The sequence below is a fragment of the Mustela lutreola genome, chromosome 1 (assembly GCF_030435805.1).
Source record: "Mustela lutreola isolate mMusLut2 chromosome 1, mMusLut2.pri, whole genome shotgun sequence".
Lineage (NCBI taxonomy): Eukaryota > Metazoa > Chordata > Mammalia > Carnivora > Mustelidae > Mustela > Mustela lutreola.
In genome coordinates this window covers 33,619,994-33,637,934 of record NC_081290.1, presented here as the reverse complement: position 1 = coordinate 33,637,934, position 17,941 = coordinate 33,619,994, and the positions used below count along the sequence as shown (strand labels likewise).

Below are 17,941 nucleotides of genomic sequence, written 5' to 3'. Positions count from 1 at the left end.
TATCTCCCCCCAACCCCAGAGTCTGCCTGGAAACTCTGAAATCACAGGATTCAAGCAAGTAGCCGAAAATCAGTCATTGCGGCCGTTTTTCTTTTCAAGTGGGCAGGGCGTGGCTTTCCGTGGCCAGCGATACAGAAAGCTTTCTTTACCACCCTTTTTTTTTTTTTTTTAAAGTCCACACATCTAAATTGATATCACTTGAAACAAGTGCTGCTATGCTGGGCATTTAGCCTAAAAAGAAGCACCCCAGGGAATCTCTAGCCGGGCTTGGGCTCCTGTGATCCAGAGAACACCAGATTCTCCCTGCTCAAATTGGCATCACAAATTGGCATGGCCATTTGCATAAATGCATATGTTTTATTCTAAAGAAGTCTGCCTGAATTGGGGGGAGGGGGGAGATGGTAACCCATGACCCTAGGCCAAAAAAATGAAAAGAGTGCTGCTTTTGAATGTAAGAGGTTCAAACTAGGGGTCCACTGCCCCCTGAACTTGGAGTCAGATCAGCTGAGATGAGATAATGAGTTTGAGAGCACTTTGTAAGCTGTAAAGTGCTGTGCGAGCACTGTGAGGTGTGATGAGTTAGCATTCTGCTATCATTAATCCTAGCAAAATGTGGCTGCCTGTGACCAGCAGTGCAAATCACAACTCCAGTCTAAGCACAACTCACAGATCTCTTTATTTAGTAAGCAAAATACTTGTCTTTCTCCTACTCCCATAGTCATGATAATGCCTTATTTTTTATACCATGTTCTGCTTTCAGTACCATTCCTGGCCAGGTCTTTTGTTTCAACACCCAGTATAGTGGTTACAAACAGAACCTCTGGAGCCAGACAACCTGGGTTTGAATTTTAACTTAAGCAGTGGCATTTTGACCTTGGGCAGATTTCTGAACCTAGAACCTAGTTTCTACTCTCTTAAAATAGTGATGCTAATAACACTCACATTGCAGGGTTAGTGTTAGGTTTAAATGAACTAACACTTAGAAGGAAGTCTAGGCAATCGTGCAGCCTCAGTAAGTTAGCCACTTTCTTTGTCATCAACATTGTGCTTTTTAAATAATGCCTTTCTGAAGACATGAACTCAATGGCCTGTGACTTCCATTGGCCATTCTTTATGGCCCTAGTCAACCAACACCAGTTGGTACTTGCCAGATGCATTGGCTAAGGAGCAAGGAAGGAGCATGACCACTGTCCAAGAGGGGACAGGCGGGGACACTGGGAGTCAGGGCAAGATTTTGTATTTTAAGAAATAAATTTATTCGGGGAGCAAAGTACTGCCAACCACTTCCAAATTCGGTGTTTTAAATTTTTAGTGAGGACAGTGGCAGCAGTGAAAAGAAGGAATTTGCTGCTCATGATTAGAGATGATTTGATTTTCCAAAAAATCAGAGTAAGGTCCTGCTATCATCTTAAGACATAGTGCCTTCTGGAGCGGCACGGAGCAGAGCAGCGGAGAACAGGCAGCCTGCTTGATCAGGGTTCATAGTCTCAGTGTTCATTTTACTCCTAGCTAATTCCTCCTTCTCATTTCTGAGATGAGTTGTCCTTTGAGAATGAAGAATTTACTCTGGACTCCCTCTTAGAGATTGGATACAAAGTAGGTAAGCATTAGGAGTCCAGATATTTATTTACTGATCTTTTTGAAATGAGAAGATAATAAATGATTTTTTTTAAGTTTTAACATTTTATTATTACTCAGAATAATAATGACCTAGAAGCAAGGCTTCTATGAGCAGGGGGAGAGGACTTTGTGGGAATTCCAGATGCACACAGTTCTACCCTATTCCTATCCCACGTGCCTCCAACGAAAACAAAAAAACAAAACTGAGTGGAAAGTCCTATAGTCCACTGTTAAACCACATTCAGGAATTTAAAAGTTTGAGGTCTTCAACATCTCTTTGAAAATGGGAATAGCCAAAGTAGTAATTTTTTAGCCACTTTGGCTGTTTTACCACAATTGACTTGACATCTAGCATATGACGAAGAAGAGCTGAGAGGTGGACAGTCATTGGGGTAGAAGAATTTACTAGAAGGAGACAGAGCTGCTTATGGGAGGGTGCAGGACAAGAGAAGCATTTATGCCCCGGGTCCATCCTGTTTCTGGTCATAAACCCTTCCAAATGCTTCAGGTGAGCTCAGCTCTGCAGAAAGATCTTCCTCACACTTTGCAACTGGGAACATAGTCTAGGTTTGCTGTCACACAGCTGCACACATAAGCTTTCCCCCAGATCAGTTTCTTGGTGGCTCAAATTGTTGCCCTACCACTCAGAAACAAACTGGGGACCTGCTGGGTACATTGCTAATGTGCTAAAGGAAAAAGAACAACCAAAAGCTTTCTACTCTTCCCAATCATGACAAGAGTTCGGATTGTCCCTCTCAGAGCCATTTAGGATCCTGCATTGCTGTGCTGATGGGGTCCTGTCCATTAAATGACTTTTTAGCATTGCTACTTGCTGGCTAAAACCAAGGTTTTAAAACCCACCCTAACTACGCTACAACTCTGGACTAAAAGAGCGAACGGATGTCATCTAGACTAATGATATTGAGAAGACCTTCCACTAAACAACACAGTTGTGTGTCTGGAGATGGGGATTTATAAAAGCGTTTGGTCTGATCACATGGAGAGTTCTATTTAATTTTGCTCCATCAGTCACAAGCCATTAAGTAATGAGAAAGAAGCTGTTCATGACATTATCCTTCGCAAAGAAAACCCTTTCCTGACCCACCAACGTGGCAAAGATTCAGAGTCAGAAGAGGAAGTGGCACGTCGGCAGCCCGATCTTGAGAAAGATGACTTTGCTGCAAGGAAAGTGCGGATGAACCAAACCAAGCCAGCGGTGCCATTGAACCAACTCCTCTATGGGCCTTACCGAAAAAAAGAGGCAGAGAAATCAGAGAGCGGCAAACAGCTCTCAAAGGGAATTTCAGAAAAGAGAAGTCTAGAATATAAAAGGTGTGCACTGTGTGTGTATTCGTGTGGGTGAGAGGGGGAGTGGAATTAAGTGAAGGTGACTTGTGTCCTAGGCCCTCATTCCTTTCTTTCCTTTCCCTGTTATAAATAATAGGTAGTGGTGGTTTATTTTGAAATGGCACTCCAGATAACCAGTCTCCCTAAATGCAGTGGCAGACAGTAGAATGGTCTCATGCAAAATGGGGCTGAATTCATCAAATAAACTTTGAGTTCCAGTAGATACATCACCACAAATGGTTGGCATTATTGGTACAGGCAGATGTGTACCAGTGCCTATCAGGAGTGGCCACCATCCAAGGCTGGTCCAGTCCACTCGCAGGAAATGGAAAACACAGTCATTCCGTAGCTGTAGCCTGTTGTCTCTTATCAATTCCTTTTAGATTTTGAGAGGAAAAATAAAATTGGGCTTGCTCTCTTTCTACATACCAACAAAATCACTTAGAATTTAATGATGGATAGGCCTCATTAAAACACACACACACACACACACACACACACACACACACACAACCAGGGTTCATGCCTGGCTCAGTCAATTGAGCATCTGACTCCTGATCTCAGGTTTTGATCAAGGTCATGAGTTTGAGCCCTGCATTGACTCCACGCTGGGCTTGGAGCCAAAAACAAAAAACTTCTCAAAAATATAATACACTTCTGTTTGTTCTGTTATAGAAATTGTTTTTGGATGAGTTTCCCTCTCTTAATCTTTTTCCCATCCTCTTCATTTGAGAAAGGAAAACTGTAGCGAAATGGGTTTTGGCCAGTGATTCTTATCCTAGGAGGGATATGATGGCATTGAAGGTGGCAGCTTGCTAAATTTCATCACCCAGAGTGAATCATTCTTGTATTCTCTCCTTATACCAAAATCAGAGATTTGCATCGTCAAATTGCCATCTCTTTGCCCCTCATGTAATGGGGTTTGTAAATTCTGTCGAATGAAGAATAAAAATGTCTTAACTGTGTTTTGCACAATTGTTGCTATTGTTCTGCGAAGCACCAGGTACAAAATGCATGGATATAGAATAGGGGTTAGAGCATAGAAGCCTAGCGTGATTTTTTTATAGGACACACTCTAGCTTCGGGAGTCTCTCACTCTGTCATGCCTTGTAACATACCATTCTAGGAGGGTCTTGTAGGAGGGATCTGTTGTTGTACATTAAACAGACTTCTGGACAATTCACTAGCATCAAAGCACAAGGATGGGAATCAGCAACTTGAGTTATGAAAAGGAGTCTCTTTTGCATCTCCCTTTTTCCCTTTCTCCTGCGTGCAATTTTTTTTTAAGATTTTATTTATTTATTTGACAGAGATCACAAGTAAGCAGAGAGGCAGGCAGAGAGAGGAAGGAAAGCAGGCTCCCCGCCGAGCAGAGAGCCCAATGTGGGGCTCGATCCCAGGACCCTGGGATCATGACCTGAGCTGAAGGCAGAGGCTTTAACCCACTGAGCCACCCAGGCGCCCCATGCTGCATGCAATTTTAATTCCTAGTATTTCCAGCCTCGTTTGTCTGTTGTCACCTGACTCTGTGTTTGGGGACATGGTTCTGAGTCTCAGATGGCCCGTGACCTCTCGAGGGAGCATCAAAGAACGGCTGAAAGAAGAGAAGGCCCCTAGTGGCTCCTGCCTCTGCCCTTCCTATATCCCCTTTCCCAAACTGAAAGTAAACAGAAAATTCTGTAGCCCTCCTAACTTGTAGAGGGTCTGCGAAGACACCACATCATCTACGTAATGAAAGAATACCTCTTGGTTTTCTAGCTTGGATGATATCTTTTTTAAAAAACAAATAGCCCTAGAGATGTGGATGTTTGAGATTTTCTATCTTGGGAAGCACATTTCGTTAGAAATTGACTTTTTAATGCCATTGAATGTTTATGCCCTGATTTAAATGACTGCATTGTCAGCATTAAGCCACCTAACTTCCACTTCTTGGGAGAACAGGTGAAAATACCAGTTTTAACATCAGCGAAGGTGACTAGTTTTTAACGTAAGGAACAAATGAGTATTGACTCTCTCGGTCCAGGTGAAGAGGATACACTCTGTGTAATCTTCAAGTTTACATTAGTCAGACCTAACCAGTGCTGTCCAGAAGCAGAGACTGATTTTGAAGGTCGAAACTTTCTTTTTGGAATTGACTTAGAGGTACTTCCTGGCACTTGTGAGTTTATGGTTGAGATATTTAATATGTGAACAACGTTCCAGCTGTCTCTCAACTAATCCTAGAATTTGGATCATGCCGAGCTCGTTACTAACATTTTACTGGTGCGGTAAAAGACATTCCAAGAGGGCTCAGGGATTCAATCAGAGAACTTGAATTCATTATAGTAACTTGAATAGTGTGGGAATTGGGCATCATTACTGTCAAACCGAAATCTCATTACCATTCTTAGCAGTCTTTCAGCGAGCCCTGGCTTCTCTTCCTAAACCAAACTAGAGATTGTCATCTGGTCGAAAAAGCTCCATCTTATTATAGTGTCAAAAGGGTAGCATAGGTGCAAAGAATCAAGGTTCCCAGTGATTCTGAATTTTTCGAGAAAGGGAAAGGTGCCTTCATCATTTCCTTCTGTCCTTAGCCTCTGAAATTCCTTCTGTTTGTCTGCTCCCCTGCCTTGAACCTGATTTTTCCAATGATGTGGGGGCCTGGATAAAACTGACAGGAACCAGGGCCAAGAGGTGAAGTCAGTGGTGGCCTGTATTACTTGGACTCAGGAGAGCAAACCGGCAGAAGAGGGAGTGAGGAAGGTGCCAGATCTTTACAGAGATGACCTGGCTCAGCGGAGAATTCAGGGCCTCCCCGGCCCTCAGCGAGAGGCTCCAAGATTTGTCACAGTCTCCAATATCACCGAAGCGGACTTGGAGACGTGGGAGAGGCTGAAAGTGTCAGGAAAGACGAGGTGTGTCATGCTTTTCCTGAATTTTCCCCTGCAAGCGGTTTCGTTAAACTTTGAAGGAATCAAATGCTTATCCTTCTATCATTTTTTTTACTCTCATGGCTGGAGAAAAAAATACCTCCTAAAACATAGTGTATTCGGTATGCGTTGAAAATTATTAATACTGAAAGTTAGGAGTCACTGAATGGAAAATATTCTCTTTAATTGAACCAACTACTGGGAAAGGTAATTTCGATAGGCTTGTTTACGTGGTTCTTAACCCATTTTTGTTATTTCACCATACATAAGATTTTCTTATGCCATCATTGATGATGTTGGGAGTGATATTTTGAGCACCATAGAAGCTTAAAGCCTTGTTTACGAGGCAAGACTATGACCATTCCTTCCTTTGTTGAAGGGGAAAGCAATTCTGCTCTAACCATATTAGTATTTTTCATAAATCTAGTATTCCAAAGCAGAGGTGGGGGGAGCTCTTAGTAATTTGCACTTGCCTAAGAAATCTTTGGAACTCATTTCTGGTTCTGACTAGGGATGGAGATATTGAGCCCATCTGTGCCCCTGAGCCTTCACCAGAAATTAAAGCAGAAACTGCCATTCGTGATGATTTTGCCAGCCGCAAAGCGAGGGCCTATAAGAAAGCTTCCAGCCCTCGGCAAAAGTTTGTGCACTTTGGACCCGTGACAGAGATAGATCAGCAGAAATGGAAGCGGCTCAGCATTGGCCGGGCCGGGCCTAGGGAGGACGTGGAAGGAGTCCTCAGTCGTGGCAGCAAGACCGAAACTAACTCTGTCTCCCCTTCCTCCGCGGCCACGTCCAGTTTAGGAAAAGACCAAACGCTTCCTGCACAGAACGATCCCAGGTATTTTCCTCCATCCGGGTCCAAGCCCCGCATGGGAGCCGCTGCTGCTTTGCAAGGGTCTGTCGAAGCACCTCTCGGAGACCTCCGGCGGTCCCATAGTGGGAACAGGCTCTTTGGCTGGTTGGCAGAGGAGCAGCGTCCGCGGGTCGCCCCGGGGAGGAGCACGCGTGTGACAGTTAATGGCAGGCGTCCATTTTGATTCCATTGTCCCCAGAATCACCGCCGGGGAATGCCAGTAATCTTGGCCAAGGACCCCTTTTCCCTCGGCTGCATTCAGCACTGTTTTATTAGTTGGAAATGCTGAAATGAACTCGACAGAATGTTTTAATGATACCCCAGCGTTTCTTCTAGAGATCTGTTGGTAGAATTCAGGTTTATCTACAACCTCCCTCTTTTCCTATCCGTGGAGGGAGGAAAAAATAGTGACTCGTATCATTCGTTCAAATTTAGACATTGAAGTGAAAAAAAGTAAAGGCCTCTTCCCTCCCCTACTTAAAAAAAAAAAAGGTATGATGAATTGTGAATGGAAAAAGACTCCTTTCTTGGGGTTCCTGTGAGTCAAGAGTTTCCTTGGCTGATTCGCCCAACGAATGTGTGAGGGATCACCTAGGAGAAGCCCTTGGGGGCCTGTCAGCAGTTCTCCTCCTCACTGGAAGCCTTCCAGCTTTGAGTTCCCAGGTCCTCTCCTGGAGGTTCAGTTCTGTGGGCTGGTCTCTCCTCCAGGAAGCAGGTATGGGAGGTTTATAAGCCACTGGACTGTCCTGGGAACCTCCATTGCACCTGTGTGTTGAGAGCAAAGTAACGCTCTCCATGGCCAGGGGAAATGCTCAAGATGTCCTCCTCTGTGCTCTGTCCTTGAAATCCAAAGGCAACAGTGAATGGTCCATGATGCAGAGATGGGTGTCTTTCATCCAGTACTTATGGCCGACAGCATGGAGGATAGCAGACTGTAGATAGAAATAGTCTGCACACACCAGATATACAGTTGGTGTTTCAGAGGCTGATGGGGACCTGGGGTGGGGGTCAGGAGGTAGTAAGAAATGCATCGTTGAGTGCTTGACTACTGAGGGGGCCGTCACTCAGTTCCATGGGGACAGGCTCTTGCCAGCCCTACTTTGACTTTCCGCAGGCGCTCGCTGGCACTCCCCTTCCATTTTCTCCATCTGAGTATGTCATCCTTACTAACCAGCTTCCGGAATGACAGCAGCCGAACTCTTCTTAATCTCTCATTCTCAACAACGTTTGTTGTGTCCTTTCATAATTCTTTTTCCTCTTCTCTCTTGCTACCAATGCTGCTTGGTTGTCAACAGAATAGTGAATTCTGGCGTAGGGGACTGTTGCAAAAGGGTGTCGCAGCTGGGTCCCGTACTGGAGACCCAGGAGGAGCACGTCTGCGGTTTGAGCGAGCACCCAGGAGCGGAGGAAGGTGAGGAGCGACGTTCCTTCCCTTCCCGGGAGGTGCAGGATGACAGGTGGGGTCAAGGCCTCGGGTGTGAATTCTTCCCTAGCAGTAAAGCTGTCCTCTCTGGCTTCAGCGACGTGCAAACAGCTGCCGCAGGATGGCAAGGAAGAGAAGGAAGGAGTTGCTCAAAGAGATTCTGAGATGCCGCCAAAGGCTGAGCCATCAGAGGAGAGCGGCCGGCCACTGTGAGCGCTTGCCTGCCTTCCAGGGTGTGCTGCCTCTGCTGTGTGTGGCTGTTGTGTCCCCAGAAAACAGCTTCGAGCCACAGTATGCCCTTGATGACTGACGTGGTGTGGAGTTCAGTCACTTAGAAGAATGCACCCAGCCCAGGGTCAGAGTCCTGCTCTCAGTGCCCTCCCTGGGTAGAGATAGGAGCCTTTGCATGTGGTTGGGTGCTGGCCAGATTTCATTCTCGGGAATCCTGAAAAACCGGAAAGGGAAACCCGTTCTGGTGTAAATACCCATTGCATGACCGAGGCCCACAGTGTTAGTACTCGGTTGCTCTGTGTGCTGCTGCCTCCACGGACGTTGGCTTCCTCTGTCTTGGGTTGATGCCATTGGGGGATGCTACTGAAAACATCTTTAGCAATAAGTGGCCTTTGACCGGCTGGACTGAATATTGCCCTAGTGTGTGTCCCCTGGCCTCCGAAAGCAAGACTTCGGGGACAGAAGAGAGCTCAGAGAGGATGACAGCTCCTGCCTGGAGCAGCGGCAGACCGAAAGGCCCAGGAAAGTTGTATGAGTCACAAAAAGATGACATGATGGTCAGAAGAACCGGGATGTGTCTTAGACGCGTGGGAGCCAACGTAAACCAGTTCCTTCCAGTTCCGTTTGCAAAGCGGCAGGATGTGGAGGAATCTGCCAGGGGTCCGCCGTTGAAGGATACGAGGTCAGAAGATTTTCCTGAGCTTTTGTGGTGTTGTTTTTCTGGTCTGAGCCTTCATAGATGCTTTGAGTATGTTATTAACGCGTTATGATACCTCAGCGCCACTTACCTGGGATTGCTTGCGGAAATGGAATGATAAAAATTGGCCAAGAATTTTTTTTCCTTTTTTGCCTATAAGCAGGTATGGAAAGAAGATGCATTTGTGAATTTTCTGGTTCAGCAAATTTTTTTTTCGGACTCATCTTGTGGGCCCCCTAAATGGGTAACTCTTATTTCCTCCTAGCTCGTATAGGAGCCCTCAGGTAAAGGAATTGAACTTCTTTCTGAGCTACTTGATTTCACTTTGATTCCAGGAACATCTTCAGGTCCAAAGAAGACGTATACCACTTACCAATTTGTAATTCCATTTCATTCCAACATTAGCAAACACTCAGGGCTTTCTAGAGGTAAGATTTCTATTCCATGCTATGACTTGATTTAAAAGAACAAATAAGGAGGGGCATCTGGGTGGCTCAGTCGGTTAAGCGTCTGCCTTGGGCTCAAGTCATGAGCCTAGGGGCCTGGAACGGAGCCGTAGGTTGGGCTCCCGGCTCCTTTTCCTCCCCACTCATGTGTTCTCTCCCACCATCTCTCTCTCTCTCTCTCAAATTAAAAAAAAAAAAATCTTAAAAAAAAAAAAGAACAAGTAAGGAAATAATCTGAAGTTTGTAGTTAAAAGTCCTAAATGTTGAAGCCTCTGTTGCTATTTAATGAGAGTGATACATTTTGTTAAAAGTAGGGTCTGCCAGATCTAAGTGGAATAAAAGTGAGAGGTGTTGGGCACAACAACAGGATCCACTAGAAAACAGGAAGCAGCGGGGTTCCGGTTCATGAAGGACCCTAAAAGTAGTGAGTCAGAGGCTAGGATGGGAAGCAGGGAAAACCTTAAGTGACACCCAAATTTTAAAATGAAGATCCCGTCTATCTTTATGACCCGGATTTAATCTGTGCCGTGTAAGCCTCCAAATTCTCCTAGCGCTGTCGCAAAACCTTGTTGTAAAAGTTGGTTTCTGGAGGCGGGGGTACTCTTCGAGCTGTGTTTTTGTTGTCTTCTATTCCAGAGTGCTCGGTAGCCCTTTCAAAGGGTGGCTGCTCCCTCTAGCTCACCTTCTGGAAATTCACAGGTAGGGCCATGGACAGAGAAATGGGTGAGCGGATCCCGCATGGGTCCCGGCTGGTCAGGGCCTGTCAGGGCTGGTTCGAGAGAGAGGGACTGACTGATCGGCCTTGTCCATCACCCTCACTCACTTTCCAGATGCCCTGACAGAGCGTGGCCCTGGCGTCTTGGGCTGCTGTAAAGCAAGTGAGCATGAAAGGGAAGAAGGAAGTGGAGGCTCGTGGCTGCCTACCCTTTCCGGGTGTTTTCCCATGGACTTATTCCTCGCATGACCTTTGAGAGGAAGAATTTTCATCTGCATTTTGCAATTAGGGAACAGAGGCCCACGTCCACACAGCTGGTTATTACAGATCCAATATTCAGACCCAGCCCTACCTGAGCAGAAGGCCACGGTCCCCCTCCAGCACGTGGCCTGCAGTGGTTACTAGAGGAAACGGTGGCAGTCTGATGAATTCCTTGTCACTTGTAACTGTCCCTCTGTGATTTGGAGAAAGTCCTTTTTAGATCCAAGTGGGAATGAATGGCTAGTGTGAGCAGGAGATGTGGTCCCACGTGCTACGTGTCCCAGGTGCATGACTGAGGGAGCATACGCCTTGGGAATTCATGTTTCTTTTCCACAACTATCTATTGAGTAACTGCTCTGTGTAAAACATAGGGCTCTGTGCTAGCAGATAATTTTAAATGAGCAAGAGACCCATTTTTTCCCCTCTCACTTCAAATGAAGCAGTGCCAGTTCACAATATGGAGGTATAAAACCAGCTAATTACTGATCCCAAAATGCTTGATTAGTGCCTAAAGTTACATACATGAAATGGATGCACAGAATATTCTCTTTATCTTTCTAAATATCCTTACCCTCAGAACTGAACTTTATTCATTGCCTTTTCATTACCCCACCACCACCACCACCACCACCACCACCCCCGCCTTCTGGTAGGATGCTTATACTAACTGTGATTTGTCTGGCCAATTTTATACCTATTGACTTACCTACTCTGTATTATTTTTTAAAATCTCTTTATTAGTGATTTTTTTTTAAATTTACCTTTACTTTTCAGTTTCCCATAGAACAGAGGAGAAAGCCACTAGAAGCCCAAGCTCTAATTATCTTCTCCTTAACTGCAAAGACAGTTCTGCTTAAATGGATGCCCTCTTAAATCTAATGAATTAGGAGGTGATTCCTGAAATCTGTGAGTGTATAGTAAAAGGGTAAATGAGCATTATCTTCAGAGACTGAGCTGTTCTTTTCTCTTCAATTTCCAGAACATCCAGTAAGTGCTCAATAAATACTTAATGGAGGACCTCATCTGGTCACTGTTCAGGGAAGCCAGAAAAGAGCTCCTTGCCCTCATGGCGCTTACACTTTAGCATGAATCTACATTTGTTGGTAGAGATGTCAGTGAAAGGCTGTTAAGTATCTTGCATAGAAGCAGTGTAAATTCAGATACAGCCTCTCCCTTGCTGCAACAAGATATAGCTGAATCTCATCAACAAAATGGGCTTAAGGAGCCAGACTCAAAGGTATACATACTATTTACATAGTACAGAACACTCGACACTGACCTCTGGATGTGTCTGGGTTACGCAGACTCACCGAGGGGTATGTGTGTGGCCGGTGCCCTTCTGTATGTATAGTCTCCTTCAATAACACATGAACAAAAATATTCAGATCAAGACACAAAACACATCCTATCAGTTCATTATTTCTCAGTTAACTAGGCAGAACTTCTCTCTGCTGCCTCCGTAGATAATTTAGAAAACACTGGATTTGAGTAAGCTTACTCCAGTAGGCCTATGAACTGGCAGATGTTGATCCAGTCTTCAGAACTAACTTCTCATGCACTCTCCCATGACTGTGGAGAAATCTATTGGTCATTGGTTCCAAATGTAGGAGTGTTTCTAGAAAATTGAGTGTATTGGGTTAAACTTTAGCCCCTTCGGAAACTATCCCCTGGAAAAACAGAAAATGAGTCTTAACTGCCAGAAGAGAAATATTCACAAACCTTTGGGCCATTTCAACAGAGACTTTAGGTCTTGCACTGGTGTGGTTGTCTTTGCTGTGAATGAAAACAATTATTAATGAATGCACGAATGCAAACTGTTCTAGAATGATAAGAGCAGGTAAGAGAAAAGGGTGTGTGTGGTGGGGGGGGTGCACGCACCCATTTATTCCAGGGTGTTTTCCCCAAGATTAGAGGAAGACATCTCTAGAAATGACTCTTTTCCCCATGAACTATTAAGAAACTGAACACGAGACTAGGTAATTTTTGCTGAAAACCACAAAATTTAATTTGCTGGAAACTGAAAGCAGGACCTTTTTCTTTGCTCAAATAATTCTTTGTCCACCATTGGAGTGCAGAAATGAACCGCGTTTGAGGGCATAGGTAAGAACCTTCTCTTAATATTTCCCTTTGCTGAAGAGATAGTCATTTGTGGAAGCTGCTTTTTAAAATGTGCTTTAAAATATGCCCTTTCAACGTCCTAATTTCTTTTTTCTAATTTAACCTTTTTCTTCGCTTTATCAAATGCATGAAAACTTAAAGTGTCTGTCCTGCAGAAGGTACAACTTTGTAGATCTAAACAATCAGAAGAATATAAAAGACTAAAAAGGAAAACTTTGGTTTTTCAAGTTATGGAATATTATCCAAGTCTGGCTTTGATTAAGGCTGCCAGTTTTCTAGGAATTGTGGTTTTTGTCAAACGCATGCGGAAGACACTGATTGGGGTTCTGGTTGGAGCTCTGGTTTGCTTTCAGAAAACTGCAGAAACGCTCTTTGATGTCATTTGTGCAAATGTATTAACACATCAGGGAAAGGGTCAGTAAGCGTGTGCTTCTATGTTGGGTGTCCATTACAGCCCATTACTGGCGAACACAAAGGCCTGAGCGGTTTAACTGTTTGTGAACGATTTACAAGTTTGGCTCCCCCCACTCCACCTTAAACTACCTTCTCTAAACCTGGTGGGTTGCACCTAAGCCTTCTTATGTTTATTTTGAACAGACTCTTTTTTTGTGGGTAGCGTGGGGATTATTTTCCTCTCTCCTCTGTGTTTTAATACACATTTTGCATTCTTTGGCAATGTCAAGACTGTTCTTTCATTCCCAGAAGTTAATAAATGCCGCTAATTGTGTCATGACGCTTCTCTTCCAGCGCGATCGGCAAAAAAGGTTTGGCACGCAAAGATGTCGCCGGTAATGTTTATTGCCAGCTTGGTTACAGAGCTAACCTTCTGTCTTTCCATCCTCTAATTTTGTATTTGGTCTTGTAGATACGGTCCGAGAACTCCTGTGTCTGATGACGCAGAGTAAGTTGTCTTGTGTTTGTAGGAATCCATTAATGAATAGCTTAAACTGCATGTTTCCCATACTTACCACTAATTGAAATGCAATTAATGCGACAGTGAAATGAGCAGCTAACCGACTCACGCAGCCTCGGAAAAGCACTTGAAGTTGGAATGTAGAACATATGTTCTGTGCAGGAGAGATGAATGAAAGAGGAACTCAAGCATGATTCTAATACACAGCTGCTGCTTAAACTTAACATTTGCTTTTCATAGACATGGCATGGGGAGGCTGGTCTTACGGTCTGGATGTTGGTACCCCTTCCGAACCACAGAATTATTCTGCGTTTTTGCATTTAATTCTTGATACGTTAGGGCTTGGAGTTAACAATGAGGCGAGTCATTCTCATGGCCCTAGTTTTTTTGTTTTGTTTTGAGCTGAGAAAACAAATCCTGAACCACTAATTATAGAATCAGGAGCCCAAGTTCCTCCCAGGTTGGAATAATATAACTGTGGGATGCTCAAGACCAGAACATTGGGGTTGCGCTCCAGTTTTGCGGCATAGCAAGGAGTCAGGATGTCAAACGTGACTTGGCCTTCCTCTCTCGGCTCCTTCATTTCCACTTCTCTCAGAGATTCATTCCCTACTTCCACCCCACGTCCAAATTTGAGGAGGGGCCAACACTCTCCCATTTGTGACCACATGAACTGTTTCAGAAATGGATTTCCCATCTGCGGAGCATTCAGAAGTAGATATTCCAAGGCAAACGTTTTCTTGGCACAATACTAGCTTTCTCAGAGTTGAATAAATCTGTATTTTGAGAAACCTAATTAATACCTAATTCCATTGTCAGTGGCCCTGCCGAGCCTGGTGTCTCTGGGAGGACCAGTCCATGTGCTGGTGGGAGTACGGGGCCATCAGAAGAGCCACACAGTGGCCTAAGACATTTCATTCACCAAGTGAGGAGTCTTTAAAGAAGGGTGCAAAACACAAAAATCATTGCCACCAACGACAAGGAGACTGGGCCCCCAGATTTCTCAGTTTCCCCAGTAACCCCAGTTTCCAGTACCTTTTCCACGTCTGTGTTCAAGATGTCAGCTTGGTTTGTCTTAGCACCAAGCGGGCTGCCTCGGGTGTCAGGATAGGTTTCCAGTGTGCCATCTCTGATGGCTTTGTGTCCTGACGTGCAGCACAGCCATATCTCAAAACCAAATTCCCGCTGAGCTTGGCCGACTACACGGAGTTAAGTAGTCTGTAAAATTCAGCCCCGGTTATGACATTGAAAATCTGCACTGGTGATATTTAACATGCACTGAAAGGAAGATTATCTAAGATGATAGGCAAAATGCTACTTTGATTTGGTTTGCAAAAACATTTTGATGGGATGAATTTATTCTTCATCAGTACAAGGCCCCTGAGCAGTTGGCCTAGGGTGGATCTCTGGGAAATCCCAAAAAGTGGAAGAAAGGAAGCCACGGGAAGGAGAGTTTGAATCTTGCCCGTACCTTGAATATGAAACCTCACCCACGGGAAAAGTGAATGATTTTTTTTCAGGGAAGTGGAGGTGGGGACTCCCTTTGCTGCCCCAAATTTACAAAACATGACCTCATGGACTAAGAAGAGTAAAAGGAACTTCTTTTCCAGAGGTCTGACCTGGGAGTATCCAAAGTGCCGAATTTCCTTCTTGGGAGTAGACGCAACCTACGTGAAGTCGTGTGGGGTGCAAAATGCAAAGCTTATACTGGGACTTTAGTTTTCAAATAGATATTCATTATATGTTTAGTGTATCCCCCCGCCCCACTCTTTCCCTTTTCCAAAATCTTTAAGGGCAATTATTGGCACGGGCTCTGTTTATTCAGAACTGGCACGTCCTTAAAATACAGTCCAAGCAAAAAAAGATGTGCCCTTTCAGGAAAATGCAGGTCGGGGGCAGACCTACCACACAGGCAAACAGAGATTTCCGCCTCCCAGCAAGCCAAAAATGTTTCCATAGATACAGTTTCACCTTCTGGCCCTTTTCTTCACGTGCACGTTCCTCCTGTCCCAAGGCTCTGCCCACCAACGGAGCCTGTGCACCGTGAGAGCTGGAGGCTGTTTTATTCCTAATTCCCTCACCTCTGACCTGGCCCCAAAACAGTTTCCAGGCTTCCCTGGAGGTGATTTCATCCTGGCCCTCAAAAATGCCACCTCACCTTCATGGAAGACTCTGGAGGTGGCAGCCGGGACCCTCATCCCAACAGCACAAGGCATGGGCTGAGAGCAAATGCTGAGAGGAACCCACATTAATAATCTGGAGCTTGGGCTCCTCCAGGATCCCCCACCCTGCTTCCCCCCCCCCACCCCCCAACACACACTTCTTCATTTTGGAGGCTGAGTCCAACCTCTGAAGCAAGAGACATTTTCTGAATGGTGACTCAGCCCATTTTCTGTCTCGTATTATCAATTTTCAACTTGCTTAGTTCCTTTTTTTGAAATGGCGTAAAGACAGAACTCATAGTTCGGTTAGTTCTTTTTTTGGTCAGGTGGCTGGAATTTCTTTAAAACAAAACAAAACCACTCTGGGGAAAAATAGTACTTCCTGGTATATGAGAGGGCAAACCCGAGTTTCTTTTTTTATTTCACTAACCAGCTTTTGGCCACCTTTGGGCTGGGGTCATGAGAACTTCATGGTGGCAACAGAGATAGGACCCCAGGACAGAAGGCGGCAGTTCTCAAGGCCTTGCTCCCGTTCTTTTCCGAGTGACATAACCAGATCGCAAATCTTGGAGAAGGCCGCCATTTTTTCCCGGGGTTCCAGGAGAAGACCTGGCTCCAGGAATGGAATGAATTTCGGTCTCTTTCTGGAAAGCCTCCTTAAGCGAATTTTCACCCATGATGTTTTAAAAACAAACAAAACAAAACAAAAAACTGTGAGGTTAGTGGTTATGTGTACGGCTGCAAATTTCCAAATCTTTCTTAAACCACCTTAATAAATATCTAAAAAAACGAAAAATCACAGCCCCCCTCCCCTTTGGAGGACCGCAGTTTATCTTTCTAGAAGACGTAGCTGCCATAGCCAACACTATCCACTGGGTACGTAGGTGCAGTTCCCCATGGTGGCCTGTCATATTTGTGCCAAACAGGCCTCAGGGAAAGGTCTTTCTAGGGAGTCAGAGTATTCGAATACTCTTGGGTAAGACAGATTGCAAGTACAGTCTTCAGTTTTAGCTCTCTTAGGTCAGACTTAAATAGTCCAAGCCCTAGAGAGAAGGAAGAGGCACCCAACAGAGCCATGCAGTTCATTTTGAATGCATCGGAATGAAGACGGGCAGCCATTGCACTGGGGATCTGTCTTCCCCTTCCAGAGAGGCTGTCTGCTCAGGACCTACTGGCGTCCAGGAACACTGCTGCTGTCCATTGTCTCCCCACGGGGAGAACTATTTGGGACATCATCGATGATGTCTAGAATTAAGTGGTGTCTAAGTGCATGGCTTTTCTTTTTCTTTGTGTTAAGCTGGCTTTAAAAATGGACTGTCCCAGTCTTCTGTTCTTAGAGTTTAATAGTGAACCTCCGTTTCTTGCTTTTGGACTGTGTAACCCCTTGGTCCCAGAGCTCATTTCTTTGAGGATTTTGCTTTGGTTTTTATTTCTGTCTTCATCTTGCTGCTTCAGCTTTTGCTGTAACAAAGGTCTGTGTAAGCACCACAGAAGAGGCCCTATGGTCTCGCCCAACATTTACTAAGATCCTATAGAACATATCAGTAATATGTACAGCTTAAGGGCTTAAAAAAAATTGCTTTCCCTAAGGCTTTTCTTGTAAAAGAGTAAACTCAGAAGTATCCTGACAAAAAAAAGGTAAAATGCTTGTGAGAAAATTAAGATGCAAAGTATAGAATGATTTATATATTTTATTCCTTAATCTTGCGATAAAATACCTTTTTTTCTTGATTCCGAGATGCTATCAACTGCACTTCCAATTTATGGGCATTTTTACAGGAAATAGAAATAACCACAGCAAACATATGAATCGCCAATGCATAGTTCTTGGATGCATCCACAATTCAGAAACTTCAGTATGAGAAGTTGGGTGTCTTAGACTTGAGGCTGGATGATTTTTTTTTTTTTAAGTGGAGAAACTGCCTTCATGAGAAAGCACGTAGGACAGCTCGTTGCACAAGCATTTACTGTAATGAAGTTTTGCTTCACGGAATGCCACCCTCCTTGCCCATAAATTCTCTCCACGTTATACATTTTAATTTCTCTGCATTTTGTTTCCTAATACATTTACAAACGAGAAGAGCCCAGAGCTCATTTCCAAACGAGAAGAGCCCAAATACCTTTTTCTAGCTCATATGTAAACACGTTTTGGCACCTAGGTATAAAATTACATTGACTTGGGGCGCCTGGGTGGCTCAGGTGGTTAAGCGACCGCCTTTGGCTCAGGTCATAGTCCCAGAGTG

General features: G+C 44.6%; 1 protein-coding gene across 21 annotated transcripts in view; it reads left to right on the top strand.

The window, feature by feature from the left end:
* Positions 1 to 17,941, top strand: part of LIMCH1 (LIM and calponin homology domains 1) — a 327,317-nt gene that overhangs the window by 252,462 nt on the left and 56,914 nt on the right. For 11 of the 21 annotated variants that reach the window (XM_059162654.1, XM_059162664.1, XM_059162674.1 and 8 more), the window contains one exon: positions 13,489 to 13,524. The exons of 5 other annotated variants lie outside the window; for them this stretch is intronic. In XM_059162654.1, coding sequence (XP_059018637.1) covers positions 13,489 to 13,524 — 36 coding nt within the window. Of the gene's footprint in view, positions 1 to 2,649; positions 2,953 to 5,624; positions 5,862 to 6,387; positions 6,718 to 8,027; positions 8,144 to 8,252; positions 8,365 to 8,807; positions 9,069 to 13,488; positions 13,525 to 17,941 lie in introns of all 21 variants that reach the window. 5 more of the 21 variants (XM_059162648.1, XM_059162610.1, XM_059162639.1 and 2 more) reach the window with 1 other exon arrangement.